A 22,870-nucleotide genomic window follows, 5' to 3' on the forward strand; every position below is an offset into this window, starting at 1 on the left:
CATGCAGATCAATATTTTTTTCTTTTGAAGTGGCAATTTAAACCAAATATTAACTTGACGTGAAAATTACCACTTTGGAACAGCCTTACAGGAAGTACTATTTTTTCAACAGATGTAAACATTTTGCTTGAAATAAATATGTTTCAATTCAGATTGGACATCTTCCGTCAAAATAAAATTAGCGTTCCTAATGATGGATGATATTTAGCTTTGAGATTTTCAAACTGTCATTTCTTTGATTTTTTTGATGTATGGAAAGGCTTTGGTATTCTGAGTTTTCATTTTATTTAGCGAGGGAAACAAACACTGAAATGTCTGCATTTTCTCACATTTGCAGTGTCTTTTTCTGACCAATCCTAAATGGAAGGCCAAGGATCTGATTCAAAAAGTGATCAGGAAAACCATAGATATGAGTGCTACTCTCTTTCAGGAGCAACCTCTTCAGGATTTCCATCTTCATGGAAATTCATGGCCCCAGACAACAAAATGTTTACTATGTGCTTAACTTTAACTGTGTGGCTACTCCTTTTGCTGTACTGAGGAGTTCTGAGTCGGAGCCTCTGTGCGCAGGTCGGGTAGGGTACAGTGAATACAGTGTAGGTGTACAGAGAAAAACGAAGGGATTGTATCAATTTTGTGCTACATTCTGGCTGAATTATTTTTGCTCCTTAAAACATCACCCAACAACAGTTAATAAAATGCAATGAATTTTTACCAGTGTCATTTGAAAGCAGCGTTGGATAGTGCCTCTAAGCAGGCCCTATTGTGCAAAGTCAAATGGGCGGAGTACTGTAAAAAAGCCAAAGAACGTGAATTTTGCCCAAGGGAGAATGGTCCCACAGCCTGACAGAAGAAACTATTTTTCAAAACCCCTCTATCCAGCACTGATGGAGATAGCTGGTTGCTGGAAAATTTAGGACAATAGGAAAAGCTGGTTGTGATCTGTGTCCTCAAAGCTGTCTCCAGTACTATAAACATTTCTGTGGTCTCCACCTTCCCCAGAATCCAGACTGTGCTTTCACTGTATTTGCATGAGATAAATCACATAAAGCAAACAAGATGCCAGATCGCTGAATTAATCAATGTAATTTGACTGTATACATTTACAAACATTTTATTTCAAAAGTGAAGAAGCCTGAAAAGAAGCCTTTTAGAGCCCTTTAAAGGAAGCCTGAAATAAGTTGTGAGTAAAGAGTCATAAATGTACATGTACTCAGTACATCTCAAAAAAACCTTCTGGTTTTGGTATTTAAAAAGAAAAAAAGCAATATTCTCCTGCAAAGACTTGATTTTGTGTTCTGTGAATATAGGAGCTCCAAGAGTTACTCTCATCTCTTATCCATGTGGATGAGAAGATCCTGGTCTGGCTGCTTAGGGATGACGGAGAGAAGGAGGGTGAGAAAGGTGGTGGGGCTCTCTCCAAAAGCATTAGGACAGTCTACCAGCCCAACCTACCTTCACTTTAAATCTTTAGACTTGCCATTTTCAGATGGAGAGCATCCACTTTAATGGCATATTTTCCTCCTTGTACCAAAAGGTACCGAAAATGTCAGGTCCGTTGTGACAGATTAAGGTGGAAAAGGGCTAGTGCTCCCTGGGGTGTGAAGGTGGTGTGAAGTACCCATTTTTGTTTTTGTGATATGATAAATCTTTCGTACAGGCCTAGAGCTAATAGGAAAAAGGAATGTAAGTGCAGTACTAACTGGTGTAAAATCTTGCATCATCTGTTCATTAACACAGTGTGCTGCCCAGAAAATATCTTGATTTCCATTGAAGATATGCAGATTTGCTGCTCATTCTACATTTTCAAGATAGTTCCATTCTTCTTTCAGTGCCGTGGTAATCAGCAGGCTGCTGATCTTAATTTCAGCGTCTGTGGTAGGTGTTGATATATTAGTTTTCTCCATCATCAGTGGAAAGGCAGTTGTGCAGGACTTGGAAGTGATGAAGATAACTTTGTTCACTGCTGCCGCAGGTTCGGCTGGAGACAGGGAATTCCACTGACATCCCCCTGCTTCGCTATTTGGATGCCAGAATGTGATAGCATCGTTCTGTGAGAAATGTCCTGTGCAGCGCTACATATTTTAGACTATATTTTTAGCTGGGTTTCTACTAGGAATCACTTTGGTCTGATTTGCAGAAGTTCTCAGGACTCACAGCTACAGTTGAATGTGTTAGGACATACCCTTAACTATGTCAAGAGCTTTACAACTCTGAATTCTCTCTCTCTCTCTCTCTCTCTCTCTCTCTCTCTCCCTTTAAGCTCACGTTTGTCTCAAATTGGGTGCAGAAAGATTTTTTTTTAAAAAATTGCTCATTAAGATAATGCCGTTCAGCCATTGCAATGAATGAGACAGTAAGGTCATTAAGGCCATCCTGTAATTTTGTCTTTTTCTAAAATTTGAGCACTTGCCTTTGTGACTTTAATCATTATGTTAGTATAACTGAAGTGTCTGTGATTTAGTTAAATTAGGTAGGTTTTTGCTTCAGGGCAATATGTTTGATGAAGTTTAGATAAAAGGTTATTTGATTACAGCTCCTCTACACTTAAGTTACTGGCTTTACACGGTTCAGTCTGTGCGATAAGACAAGTCCCAAGAGAGCAGAACTGCTTCTTGTTCGCAGAAACGCAGAATAAAAATGTGCGCATGGATTGACCTTGACGCTACTGACTTCTTATCACGGGGGAGAGACTCGGGATGGAGCGTCACTGCTTTGGGGTCCTGGAGAGTCTGGAGCTGGCTTACAAATCAGAGGACAGGGAGTTTATAGTTGGTGTTTTTCATTGGAGAGGGGAAGGAAAAAAGTATTTTCTAATTATGGGAGGGCAGTGTCACTGAGACGCAGTGTTGCTTGAGGTAAGAACAATGAGAAATTAGTCTTGGAGAGGAGTTAAACTTAATTGAACTGAAAGCTCACATGCTTACGGCAATCTTGCAATAATTGCTGGAAAATGGGGTGCATGAACTTGCGTGGGGTATACAAATCTGTAGTACAATTTCCATTGCTTCTGTCATAAAGTAGGTTTAATCACTAGAAAAAGGGTAAGTTCATAAAGTCAGAAAAGGGCAATCTTTACTTTCTGATAAGATCTCAGTTGTAAATGTAATACGAGGAAAGCGAAGTTTGTAGGCAGAGAATATTATAATATTAATATGGGATGGGAGTGGGGCGGCGAATGACACAAACCTGCAGCCACACAAGCCTCCCTTTAGGTTTTGACCTAGAAGACTTTGAAATATTCCTTCCCCAGCACACAAGGAAGAGAATTAGGTCTGGATGCACATTTTGGACTATGCCCAGAATGCAAGTGGTCATAAATTAAATGGGGAGACTTTTAATCCTTAGTATATTGGTTTTCTCTTTCTTCAGGACAGTGGTGATTATCCACTTACCATGCCTGGGCCGCAGTGGAAAAAGTTTCGATCCAACTTCTGTGAGTTCATTGGAGTGCTCATTCGACAGTGTCAGTACAGCATCATTTACGACGAATACATGATGGACACGGTGATCTCTCTTCTGACTGGTTTGTCAGACTCCCAGGTGCGGGCTTTCAGGCACACTAGTACATTAGCTGGTAAGTAACCTAGCACGGAGAATTTTCCAAAGAGATGTTTTTATTTAGCTGCTCCTAAAATTACCACTCATTTTGATGGTGGTAATTTTGAGAGGAATTTGGCCAACACTGGGAACTCTGGAAAGCATACTCAAATCAGCTACCATACATGGTATAACTATACTTAAAATACAGTTTTCCTTTTTATTTTTAATGTATATATATATATTCATATACACATCTATATACATACATATGTATGTGTATACACACATGTGCAGGTAAACATTCAGTAATGTGTTTACATATTCAGTAGAGATGCTTTATTTGTGTAATTTTTATTTCAATGGATTATGTTTGCAGAGTTTACTCTGTGGACTCATCTTAATGTCATCTGAATGCTTTATTAATAACAATTGTGTATGAATTAGCATTTATGATATCTGTTTTGCAGTCCTAAAAATTGGAACCACTTATCTGTAGCCATGTAGCACAGAGAGTGAAGAAGGAGGCAGTGAAGACCCTTTTGAAAGTTAGATTTATATCTCTGTGTCAATTGCCAATTATTATGAAAGCAATCTAGTGATGTCAGGTCGGTCCACCTGGCAACTTTTGGGATTGACTTCATCACTCTCAAATTGTTTCAGATACCTGTTAGTGTATCTGAATGTGCCCAGGCACTTAGTCTCAGAGGTTGCTGTCAAGCCCAGGAGACTCAAGTGAATCCTGTAAATCAAAAGTGGCATGCTTATGTCTTGGGTTTCTTCATAAATTCCTCATTTCTTGTATAATATGTCTTTATAATCTTATGTCAAAAATTTATTCTAATTAAATGTCAACAAAATGGTATTAGAAAAGAATTCCAGTCCACTGAAGAAAGAACATCTGTGCCTTCCTTCATGAGAGACATTAGGCTTGGGAACACTAGGGCATAATTCTAGATCTCATTGTCCTCTTCTACCTCCAGCAGCAGCGCACCGTGCAACATCCCAGCCTACATCTGAGCAAGGCACTGGTTATATCCTTAGATAGCAATAGGCTAGAAGAGCATGTTTCATCTGACCTATATCAGATATCTCCCTTAAGATGGATGAATTGCTCTCTAGAAGTGCGCCTTTCTCTCTGATTATAAAGCTTACTAGGATGGTTAGCTCACAGGTAGGTGTCTAAAGCTAGGTATGTCAGGTAGTATCTTTCTACTGATCTCATCTGCTTGGATAAATCAGGTTGGAAGGCTTTTCTCCCTAGACCGTTCACAGGTCTTTCCAAATGTTTGAAGCTTCTAGAGGAGACATTTGCCATAATCTGAATATTTCTACTGCTGTCATTTGTTACTGATGTAGTTAGTCTTTGCACAGTCAGCTTCCTACAGTTTTGGTCAGGTTTCCAAGCGCTCAATACCCACAAGCGAAATCAGAGGGGATTTTTTTTTTAGAGTTCTTCTCTCACTGTGGATCTAAGAAAGAGGCAAATTTCCAGTGATACCACGAAACCAACTCCAGATATGGTTGGAGTTTGATTTAAAATTTAAAAACAAAACCCTCAACTCACGATAATTGAACTCCTTTGGAAACCTATCCCTTTGTGTTCTTTCCCTTATTCAGTGATTTGGGATGTTAAAAACATGAATAATGCAGGTAGAAGTTTCTGTGTTCAGAGTTTGCCTTTGCAAATTTAGTCTTCAAATATGAATGCTGTTTGATGTGCGGATAACCCCCTGGAAATCTCTGCCTATTACTTAAACTGAGATGGAAACTGAATTCCTTTCTGGCTGATGCTATCTTCAGTTCCAGGTGATTCTGATTTGCTTAGCTCGTGATGGGTTATTTTATAGGAGAGAGATCATGGAGCAAGGATAATCATGTAGGTACTCTGGTCTGTTTTATTTTGATCGATTCATCCTTGTGGGACAGTTTGGGAACAAACTTGGGAAGTTTGAGAGGCTTGACTGAAAAGGCAGCAAACAGCACAACGCTTTAGAGGCGCGACACAAGAACTGTGCTGCGTAGAAGAAATAGCTGCCACCGTTCAAAATGGATTATGTAGCTAGAAAGTCCAAGGAAGTATAAGTAAATGCTAAGGCTTGGGTTTATCACAACTAACTTTGGTTGTTTAAAGGTTTCTAGCACTGCTGGCTTCTTATATTAGATATACTGTATATCTAGTGCTTGAATGAGAATTAGGAGCTGTTGAAGATCTCCAGCATGTTCCAGTGATAGATTTAACATGCCAGATGCATTTTATTCATCTATTTATTTATTTATTTAAACAAACATCAGAGCTTTGTTTGATGCTGCAAATTGCCTTCAGGCAATTTTTTGCAGATTTGATGATGAAGTTATCCTGCAGAGCAGAGGTCAGCATGATGCCATGGAGCTCAGTTTTGATAAAGATTATGAAAATTTACTTTGGGGATTTCATTTGTTCTTGGAGGAGTGTTCTTGGGGTCTTTCTTCGCAATTTTCCTCTATGCTAACCAATTTGAATGAAAAATGATTGACTGTTGCAAAGAACCAAGAAAAGCGCCTATGGGTGCTTCTAGGCTTGCCAGCTTTGAGCAGTAGCAAGATTAGACTGAGTTACCCTAAGAGTAGCTTCTCATCTCTGTTTGCATGCTTGCTCTTTTGCCTTGAAGACAGGGCTTCCTTCTGCAGGTGAAATGTTTTCGTGAACAATATTATGCTGCGTATTTAGCAGAGCGGATGTGCCGTGTAACCACACAGAACGTAGAAAAGACACTTATTAATGGTTTTGTAAATCTAAAATAACACAGAAAAATATACATGAACAGTAATACACTCAGCACTTTTGAAAACAGATCTAAAGGGACACAAAAAGTTCTAATCATATTTTTATACAGCTATACCCCTGGCTTTAGAGCGAGGCAAGACTTACTTTCAGAGAGCCAATGCTCTGGTCCCTTTTAAATTGGGTAATTTTCAGTAATTATTAGTTGAGAGTTTTCCTTAATACGGAGGCATCTCTAAAGATACTGCTCAGCAGAGAAACGTATGTAGCTCCACAGTAACTGGCTTCATGGTGTACCTGGATCCTGCAGATTGACATGCTCGCTCTCTGACCCTGTGCACTCAGGAATTGCAGGATTTTCTGGAGAAGACAGGAAAGTCAATGCACTATATACCATCATTTCTGATCAGTGAAGAGGCCTGGGTATTGCTTGAGTGGGAAGTACTTTCCCGGATGGTTGTATATCAGGGTCAAGAGTTGTTTATTTTCTGAGTATGGATCTGCTGAGGCAATATTTTTGAGCTCTGACTACAGGTTAATAGTTGTCTTCTGTCTTTTGCTTTTACAGCTATGAAGCTTATGACTGCTCTTGTGAATGTTGCCTTAAACCTGAGCATTCATCAGGATAATACACAGAGGCAGTACGAAGCTGAGAGGAACAAAATGATTGGCAAAAGAGCTAATGAAAGATTGGAGCTGCTGCTTCAGAAAAGAAAAGAGGCAAGTGAAAAGATCGGTGCTTTTTTCCTAGTTTGTATGCACTCCCTCCGACAGAAAGTCCAAGGTGATCTGTGACTTAAATAGGGTAGTGAGAAACAAGAGATTAGTTCTGCTGTAGTATTTGTGCGATCTTAAGCATGTTACTTTGGGTAACATTTTAAAATCTTGTGTTATCCCATATATTTGAGTTTATGTGCTGTTCTGCATGCACAGGGTAATTTCTGTTCTCAGTCTTACATACGTGACCAGGCAGGAAGAAAATTAGTCTGAAATTATATGTAGTAACCTGTTTTGGCTAGGCAAGAAGATTTTGAAGAGAGAATCACATGTAGTCCTTCACTGCACTGCCCATTTCTCCCCTTAATCACTGCAATTATTACACAGTGTCTCATTAGTACTTCTTTTTGTAGCTGCTTTCAAGAAACACTGGAGTGAGGGCTATAGCACCTGCTCTCAGGGAGAAGAAGCTAGGGAGACATTAAAGTCGCTTTTAGTAAGTACCAGTCTGGCATTAGGTGAGCAAAACCATTGGAAGGCATAATCTGCAAACGTGCCATACAAAAATCATAAGATTGAGTAAAGAATTGTAGTATATATGAGTTAGATTTAAGTTTGTTATTTTTAATATATTATTTTTGAATATATTTTCTCCACCACTATTTTACTCCATGGCAAATTAAAAATGTCTGGGTGCCTTACATGTATGCAGCTTGGATTCTTTTAGGTATAACTTTGACTCTAAATTGCTTGATTTGTCTTTGTCTGGGGATAATTACAATTATGTATTTTTATTCTTATTGATCCTTAGCACGATTTTATTTGGACTTTTCAATTCTTAAAAATCATACATTAAAATGTAAAACAAGAACCATCTCTCCTGCCCAAACTGCAAGGAAAACATTTGTAATGAACTATTAACCTTCAATATCGAGCTTTAAAGCATTTAAAAAAGCATGATTGCTTTGTTAAAATAGCTACAACACAGTTGCTATCCCAGATTCGCTGACTGTTGCTTTGAATTTCCAGAGAAGAACAAAGTCACTAATTACTGTGATGAACTTGGTCCATGTCTCTGCATCTATGGACATCTTCTTTACTTATTCCTCCCAGCTATTCTTTCGATGTCTTTTGGAGTATAATTGCTCTGGGGAGACTTTGAAGCATTGATGCCCGAGCTGGCGTGGGGCTGTGAAACCCTGAAAGAAAGATAAAGATTGAGCATTTGGCCAGTCGTGACATACCTGCTCAGTCTCTCTCCTGTTATTGCTCACAAAAGCTAATCAAAATCTTGCAAAGGAATAAGCTAGAGAGGAATGGTGATGACTGAATATGTGCTCAGATACGTGGTGGTAAGCACAGTAAAGAACCTGCGTAGAGTAGATTTAGTAGGTTTAGAAGGCAGAATGGCTCTATATAAGAATTTCTAGCATAATGCTGTTTATTGCCCATGCTTAAATATGCTGAATTTACAACAGTATTCCATGCTGGCACCTTCCTAGTTGATCCTTTTGATGTAGTGCCATAATAAACTCTCATAAGCAAATACACAAGCATGTGTTTGTCTTCATAAAGCTATATGGGTATAGTATACAAGCTAACTACGCGAAATTAATACTGAAAGGAAAAGATGGAAAGTTTTCTCTGAAGTGTTTCATTCTCATGTCACTGTCTACATATCTAATGCGAGAGCACTCCTTCACGGACTCCTCCTATTCCAGTCAATGACATTTTGAACCAAACTGGATGATTTATGTGAAATGATCAGTCACAAGATAAAGAATATTGTCTTTTAGTTGTTGCCAGTAGTAATTCAAATTTTGTGCTTGTCATATGTGTCTTTTTGAGCTTCACACAATGTCTGCAGTGTCAACAGGAGAATGTTTCCCTTATTTTCACCTGGTTGAGGGCGTGGGAGGGTGTTATATGACCTTTGCATTGATAAAAGCAGGATTTTCTGCTAAGGCAGAGTTTTGCTCTCAAGAAGCTTGAAGGGAAGCACTTCAAGTCTCAATAGGTACGTGATCTATAACCTTTGAGTATGTTGAAAGTACAAAAAGCAATTATAGTTTTGGAGAAAATTCCAATTTCTGAAAAAATTGTTACTTCTTGATTGAAACTAAAATACCTTTAAGCCTATATCTTATAAAATGTTAGCTCACAAAAGATTCAGCAGGAATCTGGCAGATGGAGAATTTTTTCCACCTATCCCAAGTCTCTTGAAGTTAACCTTATCTTAGTGATGAGAGTGACGCATTTGGAGCTGAGCTGACAAGAATTGGCACTGATGATGCTGATTTTCATTTATTCATACCCGTGCCTTAGTTTGCGGTTGGGAAAATGATTCACAAATCTCAAGAAAGTACTTCTCATCTTTAAATAGCTCAGAACAGCATCTCTTGGACAGTTTGGAGCTCACTGAAGTAAAAGGGGCCTCATGTGGTCCAGTTGAAACTCTGCTTTTCCTCCTACACCAGACTTACCCCAACACCTGGCTCCCAAACCACTAGTTGCAGAGGACGGCTGGCCAGTGCTGTGCTTGGACTAGAGCTGAGAGCCTACGACGTTCATAGCGAGCTGTAGATTCCCGGTAGAAAAGGCAGAAAAAAGAGGCAGTAACCTATCCATGCTGCCCATCACCTGCACCACGTAGCCTTGTATGTTGGTGCTCAATTTCCGATTTAAAGAAATGTCAGACTACACTTTTCTTCAGTACCTTAACCTTCTCATTGCTCATAAACATCAGCCTCTCCTGCCTGTCCTCTGTGATGTGTATTTTATTAGCAGCCCATATCCGTAGTTGCCCGGGAGCTTCCCCTGGTCCTCGTGGGGCCCAGGCTGCCAGGTGCCCTCCCAGCGTTTTACTCCCAGTCCGTGCTAGGTTGTCTCTAGCCCCGCGTTTCTGCAGGCACTTGCCAGCCTGTGGGCTGTGAAGTCACCAGCTGAGGGATGATTAGAAATTTTCTTTTCCTTTTGGGCTCTGCGTTCTTGAATGAGGATTTAATTTCAGGTTGACCTGATGCTGAAACTACTGCCTCTTCCTGAAGCTCTGTCTACCATATGCTTGTTGGGTGTACCAGGTCTTTGGTATACACAGCGGCCAGCTTTTCCCGTTGTACCTAATCCCTTTTACTATGAAATCCATTTCCTTGTGAGGTGTTTGACAAGTTAGGCCAGAATCCTCCATGCCTCAGTTTTCCCATTCGCAAACTGGAGCCAGCCCCCCCTTACATTTTAGGGAGCCGAGAGGCTTAATTGCAAGCAGCTTGAGATCTCGTGTGGAAGATGCTGTTGAATATTTATAAACATTGCTTGAAAAACGCAGACAGGCGCATGAAAGGGTTTGTGGTCAGATTATGCAGGAAGTCAAAACACCTGATCATAATTCTCCCTCTGGCTTTAAGACTTTGTATCTGTTAAGTGTGTATGTCCATGAATATATGGTTTTTATTATTTTATGCACTTATGCAATCTGTACTAGCAAGGCTCTGTGGTTTCATACTGAAAATGTGAAAAATTTACATTGGTACATGCTGTGGTATTCTGCTTTGACATTTAGAAACACCTCGATGGAAGAACGGCGGCTTTGAGTGTAGTAGTTCTGCTCCCAAAGTGGATCATATGAAATCTGCGTCCTGTCATTTAACAAAACAGTGCATTGTTATGTAATTAAATAGTATTTATTTAGCACAGTAGAAAACCTGAAAATATGAGACTACTTTATTTTAACCGATTCCAAGCTGTTCCTTCAGGATGTGTTGATAGATTCATTTGCGCAAAGTAAACTGTCCGTAGTAGTTATGAAATGTGCCCGTGTTGCACAGGATCTACTAATGGATTAAAAAAAAGAAACACTCTTATTCCTTGTAGCACCTTTTTTCATTTTGTTCTGTTCTGTGCGCTGTTTTGTTCTGTCCCTTGAACCCAGAGCTGCGGCACGAGGCCCAGGAGCGGACGTCGGCTGTGCTGCCCGCGTTGCGCCCCGTGCCCGGACCCTGCCGGGCTTCCCGGCTCAGAGGGACAGCTACGCGTGGGCACTGGCCTCAAACGCTCGTACTTGCGATTACACACATACTTAAGTACTTCCCTTAACGAGGACATCATTTTTCGGAGAGGCTTCCTGATCCGTATCTCTTCTGTTTAGTAACAAGCTTCATTTCTGCAGCTGCCGTTGATTCACGCTTCCGTTTAACTGTGACTAGGGGACTGCTGACGTTACTGAGCGCACAGGCTCTGCTTCCCTAAATTTTACTAGCTAAAAAATGGTGATGATGACCTCAAAGGACTGCTTTTGAGGCTAAATGCGGTAATGTTTGTAGAGAATGTTAACTTTCTTCCATTAGGGCATTGCATTGTATATATGCACATATCTATGTATACGCAAACAATGCTAGGCAAGTGCTGGAAAAGGAGAAAATGGTGAAACTAATACCTGTAAGTGCTCTTCCGTAGTCTTCCAATGTTTTTGAGTAAGGAATAATAGAATGTCAAATTATAGTGATGAGTGATCTTTTTATTTATTTTGTCTCTTTTTTTTTCCCCCAGCTACAAGAAAACCAAGATGAAATTGAAAATATGATGAACTCTATTTTTAAGGGTATATTTGTGCATAGATACCGGTAAGAAAATGTGTGCTACAGTAGGCTCTGCTGGCTAAGTGTAATCATAAATAATGCCAAAGATAATTTCTGTGTTGATTTTTCTTCTGATATAATATTCTAGAGACCACAAAAGCAGTTTTAAAATCACTGAAGTTATGGAAGAAAATCTAAGCATAACCCTCATTAATTACACAGTAGAGCTATCCAGATGACTTTAATTTAATTCAGTGAAACAGCTGTAAGGAGTTGTGGGAGACATGGAATTTGAATCTTAGTCTTTTAAAAAGAAAAGTCATCTAAGGTGGGAGCACAAACATTAGACATTTTAATAACTATATAATCACTGCATATCATAAAAGGGCGGAGTTTTGGTTGTTGGGTACCTCCACTCTGTGTTTCCATTTTATATGTCTTAAGTAGTGAATTTCTGAAGTTTCCATAATATGTGCTTTAACTACAGTTTGAACTTTATTTTAGATTTTTTTCTTCCTTAAATTATATAAGTGCAGTCAAAAGCCTTAATTCCAATTAACATGTATTTTTTTCTTGTTGTTTTGGATATTTTTATCAAGAACATTGCAAAATAATTACAGTATAGCACACATTCCAATTTTTTTAAATAGCTGATGGGCTATGTCTTGTGTATGCAAAAACTTAGCAGGTTATATACTTTCACACACACATGTGTATGTCCACATGCATGCACTCATTTTTATTTTAGGACTGCACAAACCAGTGGGTTTGGACTGCTTCATGCTATTTCAGAGCACTGTTTATCAGAGAGCAGTAGTCTTTTCAAATAGATTTAGGGTTGTTTTGAATCGCAAAATACCTCAGAGCATCTGCAGCATCTTGGCAAAACCAGCTCTTCAAATGTTAATTGTCTTACCTAAGTCAGAAGATAAAATTCAGGGATACTAAGCCATGCAATTAACCTTTCAGATTCAAATTCCAGTTTAAAATTGCATCATTTACGAAATCTTTGAGACAGTGGCAGGAAAGAGGAGAGGATGTCAGCGAACCCGGCTCTTGAGAAGGTCTGGGGAGAGGTTAGGAGGTTAAGAGGAGCCTGTAGTTCAGGTGGGCAGAGGGACTGCTGCAATTGGGGAAGGAGGAGTGCAGGGAACCTGGAAAGAGGAGGTTTTGTGCAGAAGGGCCCATGCTAAGAAATGTGTGACTGCGAACAACGCAGGGGAGTGGAGCATGTGTCACCTGTCCCCAGGGGTGATACTGAAAGGCAGTTCATGGCAATACTGCTTCTACTGGAGCCATCTCACAGGGAGATATGAGGTAGCAGCAGAAAGGGTCTCTGAAGAAGACCGAGGATCTAAGTATGATGTTTGCTCACTATAGAAGCTCTCCTTCTGTGCGTACACATCACACTTCTCTTTTCCTTCAAACCTATATCCTTATTCTGCCCCACGTACCTGTGACACAACTTCACTTTCCACCCATTTGTCCCTTCCCACGTGAGGAAGTCCTGAGGGAGGGCCGGGGCACGGAGAGGAATTGAAAGGTCTGAGGGGAAAGGAAGCGGTCAGTAAGTCTTGAGGTCCTGGCCAACAGAAGAGTGGGCATACAGAGTCACCAGGTAAATTAGGGTATTAGCTCAGTATAGCATTCAGATTATTTTGTTATAAAAGCAGCATTTATGGCATCTAATTAATAAAGGTAAAGAAATTAAAGTGGGAAAACTCTTTGCATTTTACCCCTTAAGAACTTAGTGTATTTTATGAAATATTAGATTTTAAAACATTTCCTGGTTGCCCATGCTCATGGGATAGTTGGGAAAACATTCTGTCTTATACTTTTGATGGTCTCCATACTGTTTCTTTTTTAATCCTCTGGCAACCCAGCTTTCCTTTCATATCCCTTGCCAGAAATATGTAAGGCCTGACTTTGCTGGTATTGGCACATGAGAGGAGAGGCCCAACAGATGAATTCTGCTCGTCTGTGCCCTGAAAAGGCTGTGCAGGGTGGCACCGCTCGACCACTGCGGAGGTGGTTGAAATCAGTCAGGTGGTGGTGGGCTCTGCCCAGCGTGGGTCACCCAACTGCTCTGAGGGTGCGGAGAGGGTCCAAAGAGATGGGTGCTACTGGGTCTGCCCTTGCAGGGTGCATCTGTGAGGAGTCCTCATCTCTCAGGCTTCCTTAACTTCTGTGAAGAACTATTTTGGTGGATCCCCAAATATCGGTACTCTGCAGACACCAGAGAACACAGATTAAATTCCTGCAGTCACAGCTGTGCAGGAATTGAGAGGGAAAAAATGCCTGCATGAAAAACAGCTCATTGAAGACAAAACCAAGGGAAAAAGAAAAGAAAATTTCCAACTATTACCTCCCTCCATAATGATTCTTAAGTGTTGCTTCCGTCAGGTAGTTTAAATGATATATAAGCTTGACATCCTTTTACAGCCCTTAACCAATACACAAGTGGTAATGATTTTAGAGGAAGTTATTTTGATGGAGATTAATTTAATGCAATTTCTTTCCACCATTTGGTTCAGACTGTGCCACAGTGGTTCATGCTTAGTGAGCTTTGAAACCTAACTAGCAAGTCCTTGATCTAAAAAATAATAATAAAAACAACTATTTTACTCAGACTGTAGCTGTCTTCCTCCTGGTAAGCTAGTATTGCAGTGAGGTTTTATTGTCTTTGTGATTTCTGTAGATTGGTTTCCAGTCAAATGTGGTTATATTGGAAAGTTCAATGCTCACTACTCACGTTTTTAAAAAAAGATTCACAGAAATTGCTAATAAATTTCCTAGGTTTCATTTTAGTCTAGTGTTAACAGCAAGTTTGGTTTAAAAAAAAAAGTCTTAATAAGCATGTGCCAAGAGATGATCCTACCTCATTGCTTGTTTCCATATTTTTTTCCTGAATCATGTTTTCTGCCTGTTTTTACGTGCTTTATGACATACTTGGACATCGATTTTTTTATCATCTCCAAAGCTGAGAGTTGGCAACAAATGAGAGAAATAAGAGCAAATTCAGTTAGAGTCAAGTTGCTGAGCTTATGTTGGTGAAAAAAAAGATAGTGTCAGAGCACTAAATAGGCTGTAATTCACCGTGAGGGTAATCAAGCACTGGAACAGATTGCCCAGAGAGTTTGTGGAATATCTGTGCCTGCAAATACTCTAAACCTGCCTGCACGAGGCATGTGTAGAGGCTTAGATATGATGATGTTTGGAATTCTTAATCTCAAAATAATCTGTTATTTTGTGAGTATATAATTCTAAGACATTTGGTATATGGTAACACTATATACCAGTAGGTCAGAGATCTCAAAAGTAACTTTTTATTGTCAGAGGTCGAACAGGTAGAAATCACTTACAGGATGGAGATAGATATAAAAGGAGGAGGCATAGTTCTTTATTTCAGTTATATCTGCATATCAGAAATTACTTTGGTTCTTTCTGAGAGTCTTGCCACAGAGCTTCTCAGCTGTACAAGTATTTATGAAATGTCTGTCACTCTTAATAGTTGTCTAAGATGTAAAGATTTTGTTATTGCCGATTATCTGCTTTTGGCTTATCAATGTGTGTCCACACACATTTCCCTTTCGGAGGATTAAAATTCAAAGAGCTCTTTTTGTTTTGAATTCTCAAAGAGCTCTTCCTCCAGAATGTGAATGTCCAGCAAAACAGAACAATTACAGTTTTATATTCTGGCAGACTTGAACTGGGGTCCTCAGACTGATGCATGTGATAGTTTTGTGAATTTATGTGATACAGTGAACTCGTCTCAAGATATTATTCTGACAATGCTGATAATTAAGGTAAAACTTGCCAAACGTAGATGCCATCTTTGTCTCCTTGGAAGGAGCTCTTTTCTCTCATAATAAATAACTGGGATGATGGTAGCAAGTGATGTGTTAGTTCCACTATAGAAAACAAGAGTATTGCATGAAAAAAGGGGTAGGAGATGTGAGAGGGAAGCCTGGTGAGGAAGAGAGTGAGAGCAGCAAGAAGCCAGTCAGCACAGGAAGATGAAAATCCAAACGAAACCGTAGAAAATTCCTTTTCCCTCCCCTAAATGTATTATCCTAAGGAGGTGAAATGTGTGTCTTAGATGACAAGAAGGAGCATTACATTCTTAAATATGCTGAAAAAACTTAGAGAAGTTACCTAGACCATTTGTCTCTTAAGGAAGTAAGAGTAAAAGATAAGTGGTTATATCTCTAATTACACCTCTCTTTACATTTAGTTATATCTCTCTTTAATGAGTTTGACCTCAATGTTAAGGAATGTTTATAAACACACACTGGTCCCTTTCGCCCGAAGCCATGTGTCATACTTTGTGTAAGCGAAGGTGTTAGCATGGCAAGTTTTTGACAATCCCTGGTTTTAGAGCTGTGTAGAGCTGCAGCTTGGATTTGAAGTCATGCCTTCACAGCGCACAATTCCTGCGTCTGGCAAGAAGGTTGGATAATCAGCTTAGAAACACATTATTGCAATAGCTATTTAAGTAGAAATCTGTGCAGAACTGCTCAGCAATGGGAAGGCTGCTCACCAACCAATCCCTTGAGTGGCACGTGCAGAGAACCATCCCCAGACCTCCTTGAGGCCGACTCTGCACTCTCACCTTGCTCATCCTCCTTCCCTTTTGGGGGTCCTAATTCAGTTCTGGACCTGAGGGAGCCAAACCTAGAACTTGAGAAGACAGTTTGTCCAATTCCCCTTACAACTACATCTACAAAATGTTTATAAATAGTCAAGCAGCCCTAGAAACAGGCATAGGGGTACGTGTGCTCCAGCTGGTAGTGGCAGTTTATCGGCGAGCTGCACCATTTCACATCCCTCGAGTGGGAATGTGAAGAGTCTGTCTCAAGGGACCCCTGTGATGGGTGAGTGACCTTCATCTCTGTCTTTTTAGAAAAGCTTTTCATAGTGTAATTCTTATCCCCATCCAACTGATTGAAACATCCTGTCTTCTGTTCATATGCAAGTTAGTGTGTTGAGTAATATCATGCTCTTCTTGAGCTGATCTGCTCTCAGAACAATGCAGCTGTATGCTACCACTTACTAACCATATTTATTAATCAATATTATCATTCTAAATCTGAGAAATTCATACCCAGTGATAGTTTTTTCAGAGCTGATTACAGTTTCCGCAAAAACTTCCATGCATGGTGGACCACAAAATGTTTTCCATTCACCTTGTAGACATTGCTTTGGAGCTTGTGCTGCGCAGAAGGTTAAAATATATTTTATGTCCGGTATTTGTGGATACAGCCTCAGTTTTGGCTTCTGTACTGGACTAGTTTCTGTTCCTTCCTAGTAGCATTTGGCAGGTAATGAGTTTATCTCACAAACTTAAAGTTAGGAAAATGAAACATGCATGAAATATTCCAAAAATACTTCTGCTGGTGTTATGATTAGTATTTATTTCTTTGTGTCATCCCCAAATACTGTACATTTTCCAAAAACTAAGCAGTTAATAGTCATTATCATGAGAAGCTAAAGTATATTTAAGTATAAAAATTGTAAGAAAAGAATTGTAGTATAATAACAAGCAACTGATCAGATACAGAGCAGAGGTTTAAAGGCTTTTTTGCCAGACAGTGTTTGATGCAGGACCATATGGTCATGAAATCACGCTTAGTGATCCCTGCAAGAAGAAGAATGATTTTTATTGGTAATACAATTATTCAAAATGTGTTTTAGAAAGATGGTCAGTCTGCTTTTAAGAACTCTATATGGGTGGTGGATTCCTGGCTTTCTAGATAATCTGTATTAAATCGTGTCATATTTTTAACATAGAAAAAAAGGCTATTTGAATCGTATTGTGATTTTGGTTAGTACGTGCCAGAAGCTCTCTTTCTCCGAGGGTTTTTTTCCTGTCTAGATGGTGGTGGAAAATAATTGATTTATTTCTTAATTTTGTCTTTGATAAACTACCTAGAACACAGTCCTACATCTTTTGCTGTAAGAAAGGTTTCCTGGATATTATATAGCTCTTGCAGATCTCTTCTGAACCTTTTAAATATCTCTTTTAAAACAGAAGTAATAACTAGGTCCAGTATTCCCATAATGGTCTCTCAGATATACAAGGCTAAAATGATATCCTTTTCAGAAGTGTTACCTGGTTGGATGCAGTCCCCCATTCCCAGGTGGATGACCATATGCTTGGCTTTTTGACAATTTTTTGTTGCATTAAGTACTGCAATTTTATGCTTCCTCCCTGGAAAGGACTGCCCAGTGGTTATTTGTTTGGCGATCTACTTAAAATTGGGACTCCACAGCTCAGACAGCGCTCACTGACTTGAATAAGGCTTCCAGAGGTTGGGACTATATAAAAAGTTACCTGTGTCTTGTATTTAGTTTGCTTATAATTTAATGAAAATTGTAAGACAGTTGCTAGACAGTGTGGACACAAATGACATTGCGTTCTGTTTCTAGTCACCCTAGGAAGGCTTAAGTCCGGATGTACCCCAGGAAAATCGAAACTTCAGAACAAATCATTCTCCATGAAAGACCCATGTTCTCTTACATGTCTCATCGCATCCATCATATGGACCAGAGTATTGAGGTCCAAGGAATTATTTCAGTAGTATTGCTTATCAAGATTGTTCAGCCACTTTAAAATGAGGATTTAAGTGTTCAAAGAATAGTGAGAAAGGATTACATAGAGGAAATGGTTTACTTGAAGGCATATATCTCACCAAATTCCCTTTTCAAGACTGCTGTAGTTTGGTCTGATGACCTAAAAAAGTCAGATCAAAGACTGGAATGTTGTTATACAAATTCTTCGTACTAGAGGAATTGTTTCAGATGCATCCTTATTTATATTCCTAGATATTTAACTATATATATGAACATATATTTGTATATATGTACACACACACGCACAATTATGGCTGAAAACTGGGAAAGCTGCAAAAAACCCATCTTGTCCAGCTTTGCAGAAGCCCTCTTGATGTACAACGTTATAATTTTAAGACATTTCATTTTTTACGATATTACTGTCCTGAAGCTCATCTGCAAACTAATTCAGACAGGCCACCTTGTATGTAATATTCTCCAAGTTGTGTGGTTTACTGCCATCCACTGAACCTAATCAGTCTCGAGTCTTTCTTACATTAAGGAAAATGATGTTCACTGAGATAAATGAGTGGAAAATTGGTCTCTGCAGATTCTCCTGTCTCTCCAGCTATTTGAGTCCGTTTTACTTGCAAGCATCATGGTTCTTTCCCACATTTTCAGCTATACTGAAAATGTTAAATCTTCATTATACTGAGCCTCCTAATTAGGTGGATAGGTTTTTATTTTTCTTTCTTTCTTTTGATTATAAACAGCAGCTTGGAGTGAATATTTGTCCATAGTGCCTGGGGATCTCTGAGCAGCTTTTCAGTCAAGAATCAGTTTTTCGCTGTCTGTCTAGGAAAGCTTGAATGCATTCTTAAAGAACAGAAATTTTCCTGATTTTTGGCCAGAGGTGCTGCATGATTAAAGAGCTGTTGACACTTGGGTTCTTTTTGGAGTTGGCCATTAAATCCTTCCAAAATACTTCGCAGTTAATAAATTCATAGGAGGTGAAACAACCTACTTGGATCTGGGGACTCAAGCTGTCATCCCCTAGCAGAAATGTTTTCATGGCTAATTTGTGATGTTGCGTACGTGGCTCCCATTTTTCGTTCCAGCTTATTGGTGTTTCAGGTTGTTCTTTACGTCTTGCATTTTGATTCCTTCCACCTGTATTTTATTTTTTAAATAGTTTAAAAATAAGTCCTCGTAAGAGAATTACTCACCTAGTTTAGTGTGAAGTAATGTACGAGCAGAATAGATGGCTATTTTCATAGCTTTGGGGGTTTCCTTCCCCATAATAATTATAGTTTTTATAGTACAAACCCTTTAATGTAATATTTTAGCACATTCATCCTAACAGTATCTAAAACCTGTTTGTGAAATCCCTGATAGGAACAGCTCATTTAATATCCTACTCTGTTTATGATGTAGCTTGTCTGCATCATGGATTGGCAATTACCTTCATTTTGAAGCTATACAGTAGCTGTCTTCTGAGAGTTTGCCAGACTTGTTTTAATTATTTCATGTAGAGGTTGATAGAATAAGTGTGTTTCAGAGTGGGCAGAATGAAACGACGCTAGTGATTTGGTGGGATTCGTACAAATTTTCCTCTAATATTCATGCATTAACTTCAAATGCATGTGTTATGCTGTGATCTTCTCCTTATGAGGTATGAAGTAGAAGGAAAAAAACGGAGACTTGATGGCAGAAATCTCGCCTCGATTTGTGTGTGACACTGATGGTTTGCAGTGTCCATGTAAGAACCACGTTTTTCACCTCGGTGTCTGGAAGATTATATACGGGAGAATAGCACCTATTGACATGGACTAGCTTGAAGGTTGGAAGGACATAGGCAGTTACGGTGTGGAGTAGTCAGTTTTGTTATACTATTTTGTGTCTGAACTTATGCAATAAGTATCTTGAGCATAAGGCTGGGAACATTTTATCTATATTTTGTGAAATGGTGCAGTTTAGGAAAAAAAGAATTTCTGTTTTATTTTACAGTTATTCTCTTGCTTGAAGCATATAGTTTATTTTTTTTTCCTAAATTAAGTTTCATTTTGGGGCTCTGATGGTTCTGTTTTAGAATGAAACTGATGTTTATTACTTTTCCAAAAAAGATTTTAAAAAAAACCCCCCACAGAAAAAGCGTCTCAGCTACGCACACGGCCAGCGTTAGCGAAGCACCGGACAGCGCCTTCCTCTCCAAGGTGGCTCCTTTTCATACAGCCGAAGTTTGGAAGTGGGAAGTGGTGCCAGCTGGAGCGGCACAAGCAATTTCTCACAGTAACAGATGTCTCAGAGATGAAATTACTGAAGGGCCAGATGGCCCCCATCCCTTTTCTCATTGTTTAGCTGTCGTTCGTTATTATTAAATATGCCATGCTCTGTGTCAATCAGGCAGGAAAATGCCAATCAGACCGAAGTCATTTCCATCCTTGATCTCTTTAGGTGATCTCTCCAGGCTGTTCCTGCTGCCCCACCTCACTAAGCAGCAGCCAAGTCTGTCTGAGATCTGGCTTTGCCTCTTCTATCACTTGCCACAGCCAGAATGTACAAAAGGCAAGAAAAAAGGAAGAAACCGGTGTCGAAGAGTATATTTTCTCCTGGGTTTTGTTATAAGGACTTTCATATACTGTCACAAGATCAGTTTGCAACCAAACTCCGTTCTGCCCCTCTGCCAGGCTTTGTCAATCTGTCAGGAGGTCGCCACTTACAGCCCAGGGTTAAACCAAGGGACTTTGCCAGCTTCTGCATTTCTCTCCACCTTGCAATCGTTCTGCATCTCTACTCAGAGCCAGTCAAGTCTGCTAAGCAAATCTCGGTGACTGTGTTTTGGAGATGACTTTGTAGCCCTTGGATTCATAATGCAACTTTGAAAGAGGGAGGAAAAAGATGGAGTAATAGATTGAAAAGTAGAATAGAGTGAGAATTTTTTGAGATAATGGAAACATAATATCCGAATGCAGAGATATTGAGATGAACAGATAGATCAGTGACTTCAAGGACATAAAGGAAGAGCAAATGAGTGAGGCAGCAACAGAGAGAGAGAGAGAGAGACGTGCTCTCACATAGTGAAGTTCATCAAATGCTAGTAAAAGGAAAATATTATTACTAGAGCAATGGGATTGAGAGGAAAATGGTATGTGTCTCTAATCTGGTTAATACTTCTTTTTTTTTCTCCCCTTAATAGTGATGCTATTGCTGAGATTAGAGCTGTCTGTATTGAAGAAATCGGTGTCTGGATGAAAATGTACAGTGATGCCTTCCTGAATGATAGTTATTTAAAATATGTTGGTTGGACACTACATGACAGGGTAAGTATTGTGTATTACTGTGCATAGCAGAGTATACTGTAAGTAGCTGGTGTTCTATTAACCAAAACATGTTTAGCGTATTATCTTTGATTTATAAAGAGATTCTTCTCTCTTGCCTGTCATTTACCTTTTGACCAGCTTATTTCAGTGCATGCACTTAAATCAGGATGTGGTAGTCCCAAACTGCATGCTGATTAATGTGCTCTTTCTGTGTTCAGTCTCCACTGCAATATCTTAATAGAAATCTTTCCCATACTTCCTTTCTTCTGATTGCAAGAGAAAGAGAAGTCTCCTAAGATCACCCCTGAGGATGTCTGTGTCTGAAACAGAATGGAAAAGAGATTTCCAGATGTGTCTTCTGTTGAACCTTTACATTGTCCAATAATTAAAGGAAAGATTGCTTTTTGGGTCCCAGAATTAACCAGGCAGGCATCACAGGCACCACAACCAGTGGAGTTCTCATCAACTCATTTTCCCTTTGCTGTTTTAGGTTTATTGAGAGTCAGCACCAGCCTGCTTTAAAGGATGCTTATCTGCTCTTCCTTCTCCACATCCTGAAAGCTTCCCCAGTTTTGTCTGGCAGGAATGTCTCTTTATCAAGTCAGTCTCTTGGTGCCAGCTTAGGAGAGCTCAGACAGTTATTTGTGTTGGTCTTGGAGTGCGGCTGTCTCCACCAGCCGTCTCTCTGGCCTTTCTAGCAGGAGGGAGTTTCTTCAAGGTTCTCTATAGCTTCTTTTTCTGCAAAAATTGTTGAAAGGTCAGGTGGAAGCAAAAATACTTGTATCAGGAGGTTCATTTCTACCTGACCACTGTTCTTAGCACTGGTGATATCTGTGACCAGGCCTTCACACCACTCAGTTCCTGCAACAAGAGTAGCCCTTTCCTAACGCTAATAAAACTGGGTTTTGCTCTGCTACCTGTAGGGTTTTTTCTACAGCAAGAATCAACGGGGCCTAGCCATTCTCCCACTCTTATCAAACCCACTAGTTATGTTCCAGCATCTTAGTTCAGACTATTCTTTTTTCACATTGCACGGCTGGAAAGATTAAAAGATTGGAAGTTTGTTATGATGACTTGCACAATTAGTAGTTTACAGCTGATTTCTTAAAAAGATGGTGTCTTCAAGACAAAAGAAATTGTGCTGCCACAGGTTCTCTTGCTTTAGTTATAGCTAACAAAGCATCTGCATCTCCCTTGGTTTGGACCATAAATTTACCTGTTAATGTTTGCCTGTGTGCTTTGAAGACTAGATCTGTGATGACTTTGCTCTCTAAGCCTGTAGTTCCCCAACTTTCATATTTGATCTCATTGTTACAAAACTTGATTAGGAAGAAGATCTTAGTTACTGCTGCAAGCAACCCTGGCTGCAACGTACTCTAGAGCCACTCTGCTCCCTGGCATTA

At 39.6% G+C, this 22,870-nt stretch overlaps 1 protein-coding gene across 5 annotated transcripts in view; it reads left to right on the forward strand.

Annotated features, from left to right (window-relative positions):
• Positions 1-22,870, forward strand: part of STAG1 (STAG1 cohesin complex component) — a 197,425-nt gene that overhangs the window by 106,291 nt on the left and 68,264 nt on the right. For all 5 annotated transcript variants that reach the window (XM_064517032.1, XM_064517029.1, XM_026100554.2 and 2 more), the window contains exons 7-10: positions 3,373-3,577; positions 6,873-7,024; positions 11,567-11,640; positions 21,344-21,467. In XM_064517032.1, coding sequence (XP_064373102.1) covers positions 3,373-3,577; positions 6,873-7,024; positions 11,567-11,640; positions 21,344-21,467 — 555 coding nt within the window. The remainder of the gene's footprint in view (positions 1-3,372; positions 3,578-6,872; positions 7,025-11,566; positions 11,641-21,343; positions 21,468-22,870) is intronic.

Source organism: Dromaius novaehollandiae, chromosome 9 (genome assembly GCF_036370855.1).
Source record: "Dromaius novaehollandiae isolate bDroNov1 chromosome 9, bDroNov1.hap1, whole genome shotgun sequence".
NCBI classification, from domain to species: domain Eukaryota; kingdom Metazoa; phylum Chordata; class Aves; order Casuariiformes; family Dromaiidae; genus Dromaius; species Dromaius novaehollandiae.